General features: G+C 42.0%; 1 protein-coding gene across 1 annotated transcript in view; it reads right to left on the reverse strand.

Moving 5' to 3' along the window:
• grik4 (glutamate receptor, ionotropic, kainate 4) overlaps positions 1 to 20,542 on the reverse strand; it is a 151,809-nt gene that overhangs the window by 54,276 nt on the left and 76,991 nt on the right. Inside the window, exons 8-10 of the mRNA XM_065024085.1 lie at positions 6,341 to 6,502; positions 4,125 to 4,277; positions 2,841 to 2,945 (exon numbers count right to left, since the gene is read on the reverse strand). Coding sequence (XP_064880157.1) covers positions 2,841 to 2,945; positions 4,125 to 4,277; positions 6,341 to 6,502 — 420 coding nt within the window. The remainder of the gene's footprint in view (positions 1 to 2,840; positions 2,946 to 4,124; positions 4,278 to 6,340; positions 6,503 to 20,542) is intronic.

A 20,542-nucleotide genomic window follows, 5' to 3' on the forward strand; every position in this document is an offset into this window, starting at 1 on the left:
CTTCAAGTGGAGACATCAAATCGAATACCTAAAATATATCGAGAGACGTAACCTTGAAGAGACACAGCAAGACAGAAGTTTAAGTCAACATTCAATAAAGCCTACACCCTGTCAGCTACAGTATATCTAGTATTTGTGTCTAACATTCAGGGTAGTCCACCATCTCGACTCCTGAGACAACCAGTAACCCACAAACACTGTTACGTGTGATGCAAAGAAAGTGGGAGTAGGAGGGTGAGTAGTGCTTTAGGACATTCTGTGGAGTAAAGTGCCTTAGGTGCCAGATGTCAGTGGCGAATAGACAGGAATAGGGGGAGAGAGGTGGTGCTGCTACAGTATAGCCTGGTCCCCAGATCTGTTTATGCTGTATAGCAAACTCCTATTGCATAACTTATAGCCATTTCCAATTGGCATAACATCAACCTTAGGAGTTGGCTACACCGCACAAACAGATCTGCGATCAGGCTTGTACTAACGCTTTATTCATTTATGTGGAGTAAGGTGCCATAGGTGCAGTCAATGGAGAATTGATAATGGTGGAGTTGTGGGAGGGAGGAGGGGGGTGCTACCGGGAGTGGGGGGAGAGGTCATACAAGGACAGGTGCTCCGGGACATGCTGCAAACGTGTAGAGACTAAAGTACTACCTGCTATTATATGAGAGCTGTGTCTCTGCCACTTCTCCCTCCGCCGCAAGGCCGGACAACACACAGAAAACAAAGATACAATATCAACGCCAGCGTTTATCTCAAAGAGAGCCGTCTCAGGGATAAAAGCACTCTTCATGTGCAGCCAACAGGATCTGGGGCCAAAAGAAGACGAACCCTCAGCATTAAAGGAAAGGTTCACCCATTTTGAATGTTACATTGTTTTTCGTGCATCTCTGAGTGATTTTCTATCGATTCCCTGGGACATTTCATGTTTTCATGTGTATGGGAGTTATTGGCATTCAAGCAGGCAGAAATCCGGCTGGTATGACGAAGCACTGTGATAAAGTCGCTCTCATTACACTGGAAGTTAATAGGAATATAACTTTTAGATCGCGAAAACGTCTATCATACATGTCAGATTTCAATACTGGTCGATGTCATAACTCGAGAGGATGTCTTCTCTTGAATGAGCCATTGATCATATTCCTACCTCGAGAAATGTGTAATTTAATGTAGGGTCTAGCACATTTTTCCTATTTGCCTGCCTACTTTAGTCAAGGGTGCATTGCATGATGCCGTTGCCAGTGGTATTATAGAAAGGAGATAGGAATCCAATGAATGAAGGAAAGTATAACGCCCCACCGGGCAGACTGTCGACCAATTGCATTCATGTTGTCATGCTGCGTCACGCAGTCGCTAAGCTAATCGTCATGCAATCCCTTCTCAAGTCAGTGTATATGTCGAGAAACGTGCCTATTGTCCTCGAAAGGACGTACTGTCACCATTCCAATGCTGTACGATATTACAGATAGCAAGTTAATTATCTCAGTCTCGGTAAAGTTTTGTAATGTTGTACTTCTTGTTGACGAAATTCATGCTAATGTTGGGTTTTTGAGCTACCGCCCAATAGACTCAATGTTGAATTGGACTGCGCTACAGGCAACAAAGTATAAACAACAGCTTGGAAAACAGTAGTTAGAGCGAGTGTGTACATATTCACTCCTTGAAGGAGAGTGCTCCTTGTCCCAGAATCGCCCAGAATGCACCACTCTAACGTAGCATGGGCAACTTTTGTAATCTCCTCAAAAGTATATCTGCTGTTTGGAATGTCAGACTCCACTCTGTGAGGCACATTGATCTGCAGATACAGCATAGTGAGATTGCAGACTACTAAATTGATAGTGCAGTTTGTTTAGGTGATTTTACAGCTAACTAGCTATTTTACATGCTGATATTGTCTTTGGTATTATTGAGTGTAGCTACATTTGCTACCTAGCTAGCTAGCCAGCCCGTAGAGATAGCATTGCATCGTGGATTTTGAAGTCTTGATCTGCAACAGATTTCGACAACAATTTTCCATGTAGCTCCCAACCTTATTATATTGGCAAAATGCAACATTAGTAAAATAAAAAAAATATTGATCTAACATATTAGTGTTAAATAACACTATAACTTAAAGGAATTAGTGGTTTTGTATGGATTTTTCCTTTAGCTACAGTGCAGCATGTTTAGTATATTGCTGAGCACTGGAATGATTGTGAGACTTCCAGATTCAAGTGACGTGGCAAGGCCAAAAGATGTTTGACTTTGATCGAGCACAGTACCAGACCAGAATCCGTCTATACAGATGGCTAGCCAAATGTACACTGGAACTAAGCAATGTAACTTTCAACATGGAACCAACATGTCCTACTGTGAAATTAATTGATGCAGGTTTGTGAATTGAGGTGAAGTCCCGGAAGGCATTATAATAACACATTTTCCTTAGTAACTCTTCCAAACACAGCACCACTGTTGAAAACGCTATACTGATTCAGAATAAGATACTCAGTAAACGACACCAAAAACAGTTATCGAAAAAAACAAGATTAAAAACCCTCCTTTCTTTGCCTTTCCTTCAAATTCTGCCATGCCTCCTGCGCCAGTCCAAATGGCATTCTAAATATTTAATAGTGCACATGGAGAGGTTTTGGACACCTCAGCACTTAAAACCATGCGGGTCAAGGGGATATTTCTACGACCAAACATCAATTGAATACATTATCATGGCTCCCTGCTGCACCGTAGAGCTCTATTACAGGATGTAAGGGAGTGCTTCACACAGCAGTTCTGGGGTAGTGGTAAAAAGAATAGGCCTGCGACTGGGCAAAACATTGTACCGTAACACTGTATGAACGAGAGAGTTACTTTACCTGCCTTAGGCCGTCTCTACTGTTCTGCATGATCCGCAGGGCGTAGTTGGACCGCTGGCCTTTGCTGTTGAATTCAATGTGGCCCGTTAGTCCTTCCAATTCTACCTATCCCAGAGAGAGTGAGAACAAGAGAGAAAAGCTCCCATGTTATTAAGGTGTTTCACTTGGTACGCGACTGTTGTTTTTGGTGTCAGTAATTTGGGTTCAAATAGTGTTAGTTTGCTTTCAAATCCTTCAGCTGTGCTGGATTGAGCTTGCCTTGAGCGACAGAGCCAATGGAGTAGTTCCAAAAGGGAAAACTGCAAACCCCGCCGATCCGACACTGCAGGCAAGGCTCAATCCGATGCTCCCAAGTATTTGAAAGAAAATAAATACTGTTTGAACCCAGGTATGTCAGTAACTTCACATGCATGTCTGGGTTCGGTCGGGCTTTAGTTCCTTATTGATTAAATTATCCAGAAGGGAAGCGGACTGACAATTATGCTGCGACAAAACCCTAAGCCACCCCATCATCTGATACTGAGAAACCAGCAGTATGATCGATACGAGGGAGTCTCAACGAAATCATTGTGTGATGACAAAGTGATGGTGGTAAAACATCTAAATGGCAACAGATGAATCATTTTCAGATTTGCTTTTACTAAAGAAGAAAAAAACAGTCTGAAATTCAATACATGTCACACTCTAGTGTCTTGATGGCTCACTCACAGGCAATTTATTCCTAATGAGGGACTATGAGCATTACAGTGTGACAGCCAGTCAACCAGTCTCTAACTCCTTCCATGCCCCCCTTCTCCCTGCTGTAGGCTACTGATGAAGAAATAGGGGCAGTGACCTAGCCTGATCCCAGAGCTGTTTGTACTGTCTTACCAACTCCTATGGTCTTAGGCGTATCAATGACAACACACACAGATCTGGGACCAGGCTAGCAGTGACCCAAGTTAATGTGACAATATGACTGACTGTATACACAGTGGTAAGAAAAGGGCTAGAAGATTTCTCTATAAATATAAATACATAAATGTAAATATATTCAGCTGGTAGATCAAACAGTAAGGTTAGGTTTGGGGGATAGGGATCTGCTGGCTGAATATCCACTGCAAAGATATACACACACCTAATGGCTTTTAGTATAATGTTAACTAACACACTTGGGAGCATACTGTATATCACAGTGCACACTGCAGTCTAATTTAGCTCCACAAAGATGAATCTTATCTTAATCTTAAACATGACCAACAACAGAATGCCATTCCCCTCCTATCCAGAGTGGGGCGCCCTTACCATCCTCAGGTAGTTCATGAGGCTGGTGCCATGCTCCCAGATCTTGGAGGACTTGCAAGAGAGCTGCGTGGCGCCCACGTTCTGGCTACGGTTGAGCTCCTGGACCGCCGCCACCACCGCATGCACTGCGTCAAACAGCAGCGCCGACGATAGCTGAGAGGGGGGGGGGGGTTGGGGGCGGTGATAGGGAAAGAAGAAGTAAAAGAAAGAAAGAAAGAAAGAAAGGAGAAGGGAGGGAAGGAAGAAAAGGGGGCTATTCTGTGGTAAACACACACCGATCTTCCATTCTCCCTGATGGCTTGGGTCCACTCTGGTCGGTCAGTGATGGGTTAGAACAAGCGATCCCCAAAATGCCATCCATGCAGCAGTCAGATATTCCATTAGATCGTTAGGATCCTCTGATGTGCTGACAGAGGGGGGAAAAAAGCTGCACCACTTTCACCCCTACTGGAGCTGGCAAGCCCTGGCTGTTCCAATTACCACACATCCGTCGGAGTGGAGGCGGAAGTGCAGGAAGGGGGATTTGTCCTGTAGACTGTTTTCATACAGGCCCCATCCGTGTATGTAAAAACAATTAAAATGCATGATGGCATAGATTATACGAGGGAGAGAGGGAGTATTTCACCGTTATATGTCTGTATAATAAACCAATAAGTCCTGGCCCTGATCTGTTGTGCATATTGATATGGGAACATATAGATGATTGTGATGCATAGTAAACAATGAGCACCATATCAGGCCCATAACCATCATAATTTCCGTGATATATCTCCTCCTTGCACAGGCCAATGTTGAATTGGACTGCGCTACAGGCAACAAAGTATAAACAACAGCTTGGAAAACAGTAGTTAGAGCGAGTGTGTACAGTGGTTCAGTGCCATTTGGATTCCAGGACGGAAAGTCGATGGCAGCAGCTTCCTGATCATAAGTCACCATTATGCACCACGTGACCTTAAAGGGAGATGTCACTTTGAAATCAAAGTTGGTCAGGTGTTTTCATCCCTCAAAAGTAGTCTAATATCAAAATGAATCCCCATCGTACGCCATCGATTGTCATGCATTGAGGGATATGCTGTAGCTGGATCTCCAAAACAAATGACCTGGAATCTCAATCATTTTTAGGTTTGAAAATATCTGAAACACTTTGGTTGCAAGTCACTGTAACCCCCCCCCCCCTCCATTCTTCCTCACCTCACTCTCTTTCATCCCACCACCTCTCTCATTCCCATGACACTGTACAGCTGAGAGAGAGGGGTCTTTTAAAAATGGAACCTGATATGAAAGAGCTCCCTGGAACACTGCAAATGAATAGCAGGGCGAAAAGGTGTAGCTCGCTCTCGCTACTTTTATTAGGGGCTCAGAGCTGTTATCCCTCCACTGCTTTACGACAAAATATCCTGTGATTAATTAAAGATAACTCCTAATTATGAGCGGGGAAAAACAACTGGAGAAAAACAGCTGGTTTCTAAAAAAAACTGCAGCCATTGATTTTTCAAAATATTTCTTGAGGGCTTAATTAAGAAACAAAAATTCAATAAACCCAATTAATGAGTTCCTCGTCGCTCTCTGATGTCAGAAAACGTCTCGTTTACAGAAGTGTGGTGAATTGGGTTCACATTTTTCAAATGCAGCATGGAAGAATGTTATGTTAATGTTATGTACTACACTACCAGTCACGTATTCATGTAATAAGCATGTGGCAATTAACTAATTAGATCTTTAAGAATGACTAATTAACGACTACACAGAGAACTGTATTAAAGGCATGGAAAGACTTCAAGCCTTAACATTCTCAAAGATCTAAAAGCTTGTAATGAAGCCGAATCTCGCAGTCACACGTGTGGGGATACCTCATAATATGGGAAAAGAGCTGGAGTGTAATTCAGGAGGATGAACCTTTCAGAAGGTTGCAGGTAGATATATAGCAAATACAGTGTTCCCAGGAACAGGATTAAGAAACACTGTGCTAGAGAATAATATATTTTCTGCATATGTCTGAACACTCTTTTTGGCTACAGATAGAACTGTAACTAACAGAGCTGAATTTCCAATAGTACATACTAGAGTACGATTGGGAATCATCAGGTCTATTTGTTACATTTCTACCTGCAACATTACAGAACCTTCAGATGTAAATATATTATGGAGCTCAGATATGACTGTCTAGCTGCTGAGCAATCCTCTCTGTCCTACATAAACCTGAACCCTGGTCTCACCGGTGTGCCGGCGAAGGGGGCGTGGTCACAGTTTTCCTGCCAGGAACGGTTGAGGCTGAGGAGGAAATCCTGGAAGAAGGGGTGTGTTCGGTTGAAGACGGAAAAGCCCAGAATGTTCACCCGCTCACTGGGCACGTCATCCAATCGCAGCAGAGAGAATTCCTGCAGAGGGAGGAGTCAGAGGGTCAAAGGTGTAATGGTATTAGGTATGCACAGTGTATGACAGAGGCTTGGACATGTCCGACATAAATCATGTTTAGTTGCCTCGATATGGAGGAGATATGTGAATGAACGGAATATTTAATCAATGTCAGGGAAAAGGGCACATGCTAATCTAATACGTTTAGCCCCAATATCATTGAATTACTTGAAGTTTTGTTATATTAAGTTCATTAATCCAGATGATTAAGATTCCTAACATGTACACAACCCACGTAATTCATTCAGTGTGTATGTATGTGGCGTGTGTATGGTGTGTGTGTGCATTAATGTGTGCATGGGTTCCTTTAGTAGTTTAGCGCATATTCATACATGCGTGGGCATGTGTGTACAGCCTGGAACGAGCCCATGGAAATGTGCTTGGGTGAAAAACAACTTATACTTTGATGTCCCTAAGTTCAGTCTGGTGGCTCCCGAGCGGTGGGGAGGACGTCACCAGAAGGTTAATAGAGATATCAGCCCAGTCACCCTCAGGTGTCAGTGCCAGCATTACAGTCTATAACAGTGACACCGCCTGTCACCTCGCTGAGCCCAGGGACAGCTATGAAGGGGAGGAGGTGGAAAAGGAGAGAAGAGTTGGAGGAGGAAAGGTGCCCAGGCTTCAGACAGTTTAGTCAGAGACAGACTACTCTACTGTGGAAGACAGGAGAGAGGAGGTGGTGTGTGTGTGCGTATGTGTGTGTCTGTGGGCGTGCGCGAATGTGTCCAATCCTCAATAAGAGGTGATGGGGCTGGTGAGTTGAGTAGGAAGAGAATCATTCTGAGAACAGGAACGTCACAAGACACCGGCAGTAGCCTTTAAAATCCCAAGGATTAGATAAGGTAGCGTGTTAGCGGGTTCCTCTGCAGCACTAGATCAAAGCCCAACTAGACGCTGGTGCTCTTACAACAAACACTAGCAGAGTAGGAGAAGGTGAGCAGGCCACGGAGGAAGAAAATATTTTTCATCAGCGCCCCTGAGGGAGAACAGAACAGGCGAAAGACCCTGGTGAATTCCCTTAGCATCACTAGCTACAGACCGCAATGCAAACTGGCAGCTTTATGTCTTCCCAATCCAGACCAACAACACGATGCTGTTTAGTGGTGACACAACACTTTTTGATTTACTCTCTCTTAGCCATGTTGTCTCTGTATCTGATTGAAATCAGTACAGTTCTGTCCATGCCAGGTGATGAAAAGCAATCTGAAAAGTTTAAGGCGAGTCGCTACACCCCAATCGACGCTGACGCACTAGCTTCCGATGTTTTCGAGGCAAACTCTTGGCAGATTGTTTTTGCACTTTCTGCCAAGTGCATTCAGGACATTGAGGACTTGAGATAAATAGATATTGAGGATTGAAACAAAGCAGCACTTGATAAAAGGAAAGCTGAGTTGAGCCGGAAACAGTGTCATCTCCGTGCTTAATTCTTTATGAATGAGTATTAAAATAAACATGCCGAAAGATGAATATATTCATTCATTAATTCATTTGAACATTTCCAACATGGACGGAGGTGTTGTTCACAGCCCTGAGTACAAGTGGAACTACACCCCACATCTTCAAACATTTAATTACCCTCAATATTTATAATAAATATATTTAATTATGTAAATAGCATAATATATGGGCACTGACCCTTCTTATACGGCAACTATAAAAAATAAACTACGAGTGGATACATTTTACACACACACACTTCAATTCCCATTGCGTTACTTTAACCCTTTACGCTTGTGGGAATTGGCCTATATGGATATAGATAAACTGAGATGTTTTTTTTTACAGAAGAAATATGGAAAGCATATGCATAACAATGGTAGCAATTAAAAGGGAACAGTTTGGAGATCCTGGGAAAATGATTAGACTAAAGCTGGGGTCAAGAGTTCACCTGGCACAACATTACACTGTTGATTTGAAGTGAGTTTTACATTTACTGTTCTTTTAGCCGCATTTGTTGATAATTATAGCTGAAACTACTCTGGATACATTCATTAACATGATAAGAATATTCTTGGAAAGTTTGTGGTAGGTCCAACATAAAGGCAAAAAAACATGGGTTTGAGTGAGAGGTCTAACTGGTGTCTCCAAGTGGCTACACACCTCTCCAAAGTGTGCACAGTTCCTAAGTTCCTCAGTAATTTCAATGCACCTTTATGGCTAAAGGTGTTTTTATTTTAGCTCTCCAAGCTCTGCCGTTGAGGAACTAGAGCAAGAGCACTTGTATCTTTATTTGTTGTTGTAAAAATGGTCCATTAAAAAAAATCGCAATCTGGGTCAGGTGGGCATAGTTTGAAATGTTGTTCTACTGCCAACATGACTAGCTAAAATATTAAATACAATCTTACAGTGTTTGGCTTTCAAAAGGCAATGCAGAGAAGCAGATCATAATGTTGATGCGTATAGAATGGATTCATGAGTTGCCTTCAAATGCGCGGTACACACATTTTTATTCACAATTACAACAAACACAGGCTCATTCTGTTCAGGACAACCCAGGGTATGACGCCATGTCATTTTGTAACTGTACATCAAACATAGTGATCATAAACGTTGACACTGTATATTACATACATTTTATTTGGACTAACGTGTGTTTGGCTTGCTTGTATGACATCAAGGCGGTATTTATTGTAATCCTCAACATCTCATATTTCAAAATGCATTGAGTACTCTTAAATGCACAACATTTCCCTCACTCAGACAATTAGTGGGAAGGATGGGGGCAAATTCGTGTCAACCGCAGTGATCAAGTTCAGGAAGGCTGTCTGTCAATACCCATACAGAGCTGTGAAGTGGAGACCCTGAGCTCTGACGTCATGTATAGCAAGCATGTTACTGTGCAGCCACTGCTGTTCCAATTTAGGGGCTTATCAGTGTCCAAATCTGCCATTTTCAACTCATAGAAGTGTAAAGGGCTACGACATTCGAACAGCTAAGTTAAAGTCCCCACCACACCTACCATCTGCTCGCTGATAACGGTTTCATGGTCTTCCCATCACTTTCCCCCAGTGTATCCTGACAAGCCCAATGGGATTGGCACCATGATTACTCTTTAAGTGGACTTTAACAGATCATTAGAAGAGGAGCCCGTGCAAATGAGATGGTCATTAAGTGTGCCCCTCCTGGGTACAGTCAAACACATGAAACACAAGGTCACCAAATATCCACCGGCGGCGTCTGGAGAAACCTAGCTAGCAAAATTGATACTTACTTTATTTATTTAAATAACAAAGTAATGCAACTCCTAATTCCCCTGTGTGGAAAAGTAATTGCCCTCTTACACTCAATAACTGGATGTACCACCTTTAGCTGCAATTTTAATTTTAATTTTTAATTTAACCTTTATTTAACTAGGCAAGTCAGTTAAGAACAAATTCTTATTTACAATGACGGTTAACCAAAAGGCAAAAGGCCTCCTGCGGACACGGGGCCTGGGATTAAAATAAATAAATAAATACAATATAAATCTAGGCCAAAACACACGTCACAACAAGAGAGACAACACAACACTACATAAAGAGAGACGTAAAGACAACAACATAGCAAGGCATCAACACATGACAACACAGCATGGTAACAACACAACATAACAACAACATGGTAGCAACACAACATGGTAGCAGCACAAAACATGGTACAAACATTATTGGGCACAGACAATAGCACAAAGGGCAAGAAGGTAGAGACAACAATATATCACACAAAGCAGCCAACAACTGTTAGTAAGAGTGTCCATGATTGAGTCTTTGAATGACGAGATTGAGATAAAACTGTCCAGTTTGAGTGTTTGTTGCAGTTCGTTCCAGTCGCTAGCTGCAGCGAACTGAAAAGAGGAGCGACCCAGGGGTGTGTGTGCTTTGGGGACCTTTAACACAATGTGACTGGCAGAACGGGTGTTGTATGTGGAGGAAGAGGGCTGCAGTAGATATCTCAGATAGGGGGAAGTGAGGCCTAAGAGGGTTTTATAAATAAGCATCAACCAGTGGGTCTTGCGACGGGTAAACAGAGATGACCAGTTTACAGAGGAGTATAGAGTGCAGTGATGTGTCCTATAAGGAGCATTGGTGGCAAATCTGATGGCGGAATGGTAAAGAACATCTAGCCGCTCGAGAGCACCCTTACCTGCCGATCTATAAATTATGTCTCCATAATCTAGCATGGGTAGGATGGTCATCTGAATCAGGGTTAGCTTGGCAGCTGGGGTGAAAGAGGAGCAATTTGGATAGAGGAAACCAAGTCTAGATTTAACTTTAGCCTGCAGCTTTGATATGTGCTGAGAGAAGGACAGTGCACCGTCTAGCCATACTCCCAAGTACTTGTATGAGGTGACTGCCTCAAGCTGTCAACCCTCAGAGGTAGTAATGACACCTGCGGGAAGATGGGCATTCTTCTTACCAAACCACATTACTTTTGTTTTGGAGGTGTTCAGAACAAGGTTAAGGGTAGAAAAAGCTTGTTGGACACTAAGAACGCTTTGTTGTAGAGCATTTAACACAAAATCCGGGTAGTGGCCAGCTGAGTATAAGACTGTATCATCTGCATATAAATGGATGAGAGAGCTTCCTACTGCCTGAGCTATGTTGTTGATGTAAATTGAGATGAGTGTGGGGCCTAGGATCGAACCTTGGGGTACTCCCTTGTTGACAGGCAGTGGATGAGACAGCAGTTTTTCTGACTTTATACACTGCACTCTTTGAGAGAGGCAGTTAGCAAAACAGGCCAAAGACCCCTCAGAGACACCAATACTCCTTAGCCGGCCCACAAGAATGGAATGGTCTACCGTATCAAACGTTTTGGCCAAGTTAATAAAAATAGCAGCACAATATTGCTTAGAATCAAGGGCATTGGTGACATCATTGAGGACCTTTAATGTTGCAGTGACACATCCATAACCTGAGCAGAAACCAGATTGCATACCCAAGATAATACTATAGATATCAAGAAAGCCAGTCAGTTAATTATTGACAAGTTTTTCCAACACTTTGATAAACAGGGCAAAATAGAAATAGGCCTTATAACAGGTAGGATCAGATTGATCTGAGTGCACTTATTTCTCATTTGCCTGAACGATAGCCAGCCAGCCTGAATATGCATAACTCTGCAAGATCACGGTCGAACCAGGGGCTGAACCTGTTTTTAATTATCATTTTATTTATGGGGGCGTGTTGATTAACAATACCACTGAAAATATCAAAAAAGAAGGTCCAAGAGTTCTCGACAGAGGGGATCAAGCTGATTCTATACCTTTATACAAAGGCCAGTTCATAAAGGAAGGCTGGCTCATTAAAGTTTTTTAGCAAGTGTCTATGTCAAATCAGGACAGGTCGTTTCACTGAGCAGCCATTACGAACACAGGCTGTAAAACAGTGATCACTAAGGTCATTACAGAAAACACCAGACTGATACCTATCAGGATTATTTGTGAGGATAACACCGAGGAGAGTAGACTTTTCTGGGTGTTTGGAGTCGTACCTTTTGGTATTGGTAATAATCTGAGAAAGACTTAGGAATTGTGGTTTAAGCATGTCCCAGTTTAGGTCACCTAGTACGACAAATTCAGACTTAGTGTAAGGGGCAGGAGAGAGTTTAGGGCAGGTAGGGTACAGGCCGGTGCTGATGGAGGACGATAGCACTCAGCAACAGTCAACAAAGAGCTATTTGAAAGTTTAATGCTTAAAACCAGCAAATCAAATTGTTTGGGGACAGACTTGGGGGAGACAATCGAGCACTGAAGGTGATCCTTGGTAAAGATTGCCACTCCCCCACCTTTGGAAGATCTGTCTTGCCGAAAAAGGTTATAACCAGAAAGGTTAACATCAGTATTCAAAACACTCTTCCTCAACCAGGTCTTAGTAATGACCAACACATCTGGATTGGAGCTGTGAACCCACACTTTCAATTGATCCATTTTAGGTGATAAGCTTCTAGTGTTAACGTGCAGAAAACCCAGGCTTTTACGAGAGCATAGGATGGGCATAGGACAGGGAGAGCTCTGCAGTGCTGATTTATGACATCTGAATGTGCATCAGACGGCAACAAGATCATAGTGTACAACAATTTCATCAGGTAACATGAATACAAGGCCGGCGAGAGATGGTTAGAATAGGATGGGAGGCCAATAGAGAGTTAGACTCCCGAGTGTGGGAACAAACATAGTCTGTCCCCACGGTTGGGTAAAGAATGTTTGTAGTCAACAAAGTATGCAGGAGTCATGAGGCAAATAGCAAAATGCACAATAAAATAATAAAATATATAACGACTTGGGGCTAGCCATTGTAAGTTCAGAGTCACTCGCCCCAACAGTGTGTGTGTGCTGGAGGCGAGCTAAATCTCAGGAGAGAGGGGTGAGTGTGGTGGAGGTACCTGTACCAGACAGGGGGAGACAGACCAGGGCAGATGGGGAACATATCGCCAGGTGGCATCCAAGCAGCAGTTCAGCAGGCAACTGGAGTAGGTGTCACACGCATTTGGGAGAAGTTTTTATTTCTGGAGGCAGATTTCTTGTAGAAAATGCCAGTGAATGGTCTTTGAACAGCTGGAGGGGGCTTCAGAGGACTCTTCAAAGACTCCTGACACTTGTTGGGCCTAGAAAGGCCTAGAAAATTGCATCAGACCAAACGCTACTCACTCAGTTCCAGGTTAGATAGTGTCCTCAGGTCTCTTCTGTTTGTTTGCTCGAGCACCCTCTGTAGAGCTTGAAAACAGGAAACCTTGGAAGCAGTAATCTCTCAGGTTAATTTTGGTCAAAATTAGGTTGTAGGTGTTGCAATGACTGCAACCAAATGCTTCCTGTAGTTGTTGATCAGTCGCTTCGGAGGAATTATGGCCCACTTTTGCAGAACTGTGCGACATATGTGGGTTTTCAAGCTTGATCTGCTCGATTCAAATCCTGCCACAACATCTCAATTAGGATTAGTTCTGGACTTTGACCATTCCAAAACTTAAAATTTGTTGCTTTTTAGCAATTTTCATGTGGAATTGATTGTGCGTTTTGCTGCATGACCCAGCTGCGCTTCAGCTTCACCTCACAGATGGATGGCCTGACATTCTCTGATACAGAGTAGAATTCATGGTTCCTTCTATTAAGTCATTTAGGTCCTGAGGCAGCATCCCCAAACCATTAGACTACCACCACCATGTTTGACCGTTGCTATGAGTTTCTTACTGTGGAATGCAAGTGTTTGGTTTTCGCCAGACATAACGGGACCCATCTTGTCCAGAAAGTTGACTCAGGTTTTTCCAAAAAGCACCTGGTAGCACGTGGATTAAGACTCTTGGAAGACTGTTCTATGGACAAGTGAGTCAAAGGTAGAACTTTTTGGACAACATGGGTCCCATTACGCCTGCCGAAAACCAAACACTGCAATCCACAGTAAGAACCTTATACCAACGGTCAAGCATGGTGGTGGTAGTGTGATGGTTTGGGGATGCCACGGCCACGTGACTCAGGAGTGATCCATTTTCATGTACCTAATAAAAGCTGTAGTGCATTCAGAAAGTATTCACACACATTGACTATTTCCACAATTTGTTGTGTTACAGCCTGAATATAAAATGTATTAAATTGAGATTTTGTGTAACTGGCCTACACACAATAGCCAATAATGTTAAAGTGAAATTATGTTTTTAGAAATACAAATTTATTAAAAATGAAAAGCTAAAATGTCTTGAGTCAATGAGTATTTAACATGATTTTTGAATGACTACCTCATCTTTGTACCCCATACATACTGTACACCAAATCAATACAAAGATACAGGCATCCTTCCGAACTCAGTTGGCGGAATGGAAGGAAACTGCTCAGGGATTTCACCATGAGGCCAATGGTGACTTTAAAACAGTTACAGACTTTAATGGCTATGATAGGAGAAAACTGAGGATGAATGAACAACATTGCAGATGTAAAACACAAGGCCAAATATACACTGGAGTAGCTTAACAAAACCACATTGAATGTTCCTGGGTGGCCTAGTTACAGTTTTGACTTAAATTGGTTTGAAAGTCTATGGCAAGACTTGAAAATGGCTGTCTAGCAATGATCAACAACCAACTTGACAGAGCTTGAAGAATAAAAAAATTAAAATGGAATCCATTTTGAATTCAGGCTGTAACACAACAAAATGTGGAATAATACTTTCTGAAGGAACTGTACACACGTGTACATGCACGCACACAAAACCCTCACCCACCCACCCTTCCTTACCTGACCCACAAACCGCTCCAACCCCCTCACCCTCACACATTCCTACACACATCACTGCTTGCATAAAGAGCAGCAGAAAAGACAGAGAGTAAGTGTGAGAGGTGGGCCAGGCAGGCTGGCCCCGGTGGCCTCCAGTTGACAGGCTGGCCATGTGCCCCCTGACACAGCCTGTCACCTGGAGATCAATCAGAAACGAGGTGCTGGGCCAACCCGCTGTTCCCCTGCTGGCACCTCCTGGACCCTCTTAATAGCATATTCTGAAAAACACAGGCATACTAACAGACACACACATGCGTGCAGACACATGCATGCATGTCGCAGACAGGCAGGCACATGCACACACACACACAAAAAAACTCTTCCACATTCTGTTTGTTGTGGTGTATCCAAGTTGAGAGCTGAATAATGAGCTCCCCAGAGACCTGGCTGTTACCTTACTGTTGTGCACTGTCAGGGACCACACACACACACACGCACACACATTCACACAGCTGTTAGGGGCCCAACCAACAGGGGCCACACAGCTAGACTCCTTCAGCTATCTATCAAAAACTATTTGTTTTGTAATGCAGAGCATCCTAGCTAACAAACACATTATTTAGCAAGTTCATAGAATCTAACACCATTTGAATGCCTGTAAGGTCATATTCCATTAGTAAGGACCCCTTGTGTAAGCTATGTTTGCGAATAAGCAAACACACAAAATCCAACCTTATTTTGAAATGTATCCTCTACAGCCAAGGATGACCTTCTGGGTATGTATGTGAGGTCGAAAACCTCTCTCAAATAGGATGGATGTGCCAAGATTAGATTATAGAGAGCTTGCATACTCTCTAAGCTCCAAGAGCGTCCAAGCATACTTAAAGATAGAATTAGACTACATTTCAGCATGCACATAGCATTGTGTTCTACAAACTGTACATCTTCAGAGGCTAATTGTATAACAGCAGCAATGTCAAGAAGCTAAAATAAAAAATCATGTTAGCATTAGGGAGCCATTTAGGTCAATGTAAAGAAGCTAATGCAGAGTAACAAGCTAGCACCAAATAAAAAATTAAACTAGCTAGCATGTTAGCATAAAGAATTTAAAGAAACGCATGTTAGCATTAGCAAGCCGTATAGCTCAAAGTCAAGAAGCTAATGCAGAGTAACAAGCTACCACAAAAGAAAGAGAAAACCAGCTAGCATGCTAACATTAGAAAGAAAAGCATGTTAGTATTAATTAGCAAGCTGTACAGCTGCAAATGCCTACCATGATCAAAGGTAGACATGAATTGTCGCAAGGCTGCTTTAATAAACATCAGAGACAGTTGACTAAATAGGAATTTACTCTAAGCATTTATTAATGGCATCTATTTAAATGGTACATGATAACTGACTGACACCAATATTACCTCATATTTTGCTTTCAGTGGCATGAGATATCACCCATTCTGTGAGTTACGTTTAATGTGAAAGAAAGGTCACAGCTCAAGTGATTTCCGAGAAATGTCAGTGAATGTTCGTATTAAGTGTAATATTAAGTGGAGGTGAGCAGCGAAAGGGTCTTTTATAGTAGCCTACTGAACAACGGCGTAATTAGAGGGTTATGTTTTCAGAGTAGCTATTGTCCTTGAGTGCCAAAACACTTGAAAAAGCCTTGTTGGTGTTGTAGCTCTGGATAAGAGCGTCTGCTAAATGACTTAAATGTAAATGTAGCTGCATGTTATGCGAGTTCAAGGCCCCATACACAAGAGAGAGTACTGAGGCATTCCATTAGGGATTTGTGACTCGTTTCAGGAAACTAGGCGTGCAGTGGTCCTCCTTTAAAAGTTGCGTCATACTGCGGCACACCCTGCCTGCTGCTGCAGCATTATGTGGCATGTCATTTAATTCTCAGCCATTTCTTCTGTTACTGCAAGTTATTGCTAGTTTGACCACCAGAGGGCATCTTTAAGAAGCATTTGATAGTATTCCGTATTGGCATTACCAGATAATTTAAAACCTTTTTTGTAATAACATAGTATATGTGATTGATTTTAAGAAATGTGGCTTAATGAATTTGATTCATATTATGGTGTTTCCATTCAGAGAAAATTATCAGTTTGTAAATTCATAGTTATAGTTCAAATGTAAACAACAAAAATAATATTGGAACTCTGCCGTCTTCCCATTGTTTCCTATGGGGGAAATATAGGCATGTCTGTCTATTTCGTCAAATATCTCGCAATGTGTATATCTAGATATTTTTCAAGTCGGGTGTAACCGGTGTGAAATGGCGAGCTAGTTAGCGAGGTGCGTGCTAATAGCGTTTCAATCGGTGACGTCAGTTGCCCTGCTTCTTTGCCTTGCTCTGCAAGAGTCGTGGTACAATGGGTAACGATGCATCGAGGGTGGCTGTTGTCTATGTGTGCAGAGGGTCCCTGGTTCGAGCCCAGGTATGGGCGAGGAGAGTGCCCCATTTTAATCAGGAGAATCTCCTCTTTGTAATTATGTAAGTCTGGGCAGCGAGCTTGTTTGTCATCGATCGATAGACCAGAAATAGACGTTTTTATTTTTCCCTAATTTTTCATTACGCAGACATAAGAACAGTTGCCAGCATTGAGGTGCGGATGTTAAAAAATTACTTGTGTAGAAAGTTTCCGGTTTCTTCCAACGAACAGATTGTAGTGTTAAAATAAAAAGAGATACATTTAGGCGAAATTGAATTCTAAGCATCACTCCAGTCAAAACAGGCTTTGCGAACGTTTGATTTCATTCATTTGCCTTGGGCTCGCACCAGTGTTTCAGCGTAACCATGGTTCTTAAGCCGTTTTTCAGCCTTGGGTGAATTTTGACTCGTTCTATTATCCAGCCTTTCGATAGCCAGAGCGAATTTACGAAAGCACCCGAATGTTAATTGAGAACGCACAACGACGAGAACGCACAATTTAGCTAAGCTAAGAATGATGAGAATAATCAAGTCAATAAATGTTGGATAGTTAGATAGCCTATAGTTAATATACTGGAAAGTTTGATGTATACTAAACTATTAACGATAGGTAGCTAGCTAACATACCGGTACATACTGCTGTCATGATATGCTATGTGGTTCATAAGGACAGCGTAGCTAACAAATTGTCAGCCAACAACGTGTAAGGTAACTTATTTGAAAGTCATTACTTTATTACATTGAGTAGCAAGCTACCCCTTGGTCGTTAGGGCAAATCTGGTCTGTGACAGGAGAGGGGGTTTCACACCTAGCTCGGCTATTAGACTATTCTTTAGTAAAGGTTGAATAGTCCATTGTTCAGCTATTAGCCCTCCTCTCCAACTTGCAACAAATTACTGTTATCATCTCATTCCTTTCCCTCTTCCACACGTCACCATTCATCATTCTCAGTGGCTCGCTTGTGGGCATGCTGGCAGGCTAAGGCAGCATCTTCTTGTGCGTCAAGAATTCTGCATACAGTAGCACGTTTGTATGAAGGTGTGGTTATTCACAGGCAAATTGTTATATGCTATGGAGGTACATTTGTGTCTTTTCGTCGAGAGCAAAACTTTTTTTTTTTCCAATCAAAAATAATTGTTCTGAAAGCAATTTTTTTCCGACACAAAGGAAGTCATAGTGGACACCTAAGAAGGTGGCATCTCAGGTAAGCAGCACTGGGCTGTATTGTATCCTAAAAATGACATCTGCTGCTTTAGATTGAACGGTCATATCTCAGTTATTGTTTTCATATCTATAAAAAAAATAAGCTGTTTCCTTTATTTTCAGAGAGCGAGCTAATCAAGCGGTCGAAAATGTAGATATTGCCAGATGTTCGCTGTCCGAGGAAGCTTTATTGCTGGCAAAAGTGTCCATAACCAGAAGTAATTAAACTGTTCTGTGTTCTTTTTCTACATTTCTGCCTGTCTTGTGGTACATGGAACTTGTCTCACATGCATTAATTAAAAAACCCTTAAGATGTCAACTGCTAATTTTCAGATTTACACCACATGAACACAGACATTTTTACTGGACTATCTGTTGCTGCCAAGTCATGATTTCCCTGGGGGTTAGCCTTGCAATAACCAAGTGCTGAGACACATAGCCCTCTATATTTAAATGTTTCAGGTACACTCCGATAGGTGTCTGCGTCACATACAAAATCTTTTGACATGGTCTTCTATTGTTTGTCCTCGTGTGTCTGTTTTTCAGCAATAAAGTACTCTGTAGCCACTTAGTGTGGACAACAGGTGAAACCACACACACACACACACACAATAAGTCTCTCTTCTTCACTTCATCCCTCTCCCCCTTCTCCCTAAATCCTCTAGGTTATATCAGCTGTTTTGGTGAACCCTGCCCGCATCTGAACTGGCTGACACAGAGGGCAGAGCATGATCATTGGTGACATGTCACTTGGTCGGCTCAACAGGAAGTATTATTAAAGAGATGCTTTACATTGAAATACAGACAGAGATGTATTAGTCCCAGGGTAAATGATCCAAGGTCAGTTTTGCATTTCACCTCCTGATGATTATGATGACTGACCGTGGTAGAATCAAGGCTTAATCATGCTCTCTCTCTTTCCATCAGTCACTTGTCTGCAGGTATGTTTTGATGTGAGAGTAGAAGCCAGTCTCGTAATCGCCACCGCACCTGCTCTTAAGATAACCTTCGGGCCAAATGGGGGGCCCAAGGCTGTTTAGGAGACACTTTTGTGATAAAGTGAGAGAATATTAGGGTAGCACTGTAATTCATGAATCATATGCTGTCTGTCGCTGTTCTTACCTCTTTCCCTTTCTGTCTTCTACACCTCTCCCCCCACCTCGTCTTTCTTCCTCATTTTATAAGTACAGATTGAACTTGTGTGTATAATATTACAATTATCATAATTATAATGCATTTATAACACCTGTATAATTAACTTCTTTCAATAAAGCGTTTCACATTCTCCACTGGTTGAAACTAAGTATCTCATTGAAATACTATCCTGTGTCCTCAGATTAACGCAGACAAAGGGAGTTAGAATGCATAGTTTTTTTCTGTATATATATGACTTACAAAACAATCATGTTTCTAGTCTATTGCATAGTTACAATGTGTAATCATTGATGTCCCAGGAGCAGGAGTAGTAAACACTGTTGAAGTGTATAATTGTAATACATACATGCAGACACAGCATCATTCAAATAATGGAATTTGATATGACTGAAAAATAATGTCTCAGAGATTCATACCTGAACCGCACCTTTATTTGCCAAGGAAGAGTACATGATCAGTGAATATATTCAACGTACAGGCTACGATGTGGGAATCTCATGCGTGGTAATAACTACAGTACATGTGTATATAGCACTTGCATCCTTGGCACAATAAAGTTATTATATTCTACTCTATCCATAAGCTTCATTAATACCATTCAGACTTGAAGTTGATACAACAACTATGATAGCTGAGGTTCATAGATAAGTTCTGAACTAATACTCATACCAAACGTTTTAGGGTCCATACACAGATGGGCTACACATCCATAGGCATACAGTTATTTTTATCCTCCACTACACAATAAGCATGTAAACAGTTAACTAGCTATGTTACTTCAGCTGCATTGCAATGCAAGCTTACACAATTGTACGTTCAATTTGCAGTAAATGATTTAGCTAGCTAGATTCTTTACATCCACTGTTTCACAAGACGATAGCCTGGTTTGCTGGTTTTCTCAGGAAAACATTAAACATTAAAACATTAAAACATTAAACAACACAAATTACAATTTCATTCTCCTAACACTAGCTACCTGGCTAATATTAGCTAATCAGATAACTTGCTAAAGAGCAATTTTCATAAATTAAC

This window comes from Oncorhynchus nerka, linkage group LG11, assembly GCF_034236695.1.
Source record: "Oncorhynchus nerka isolate Pitt River linkage group LG11, Oner_Uvic_2.0, whole genome shotgun sequence".
In the NCBI taxonomy this organism is placed as follows: Eukaryota; Metazoa; Chordata; class Actinopteri; order Salmoniformes; family Salmonidae; genus Oncorhynchus; species Oncorhynchus nerka.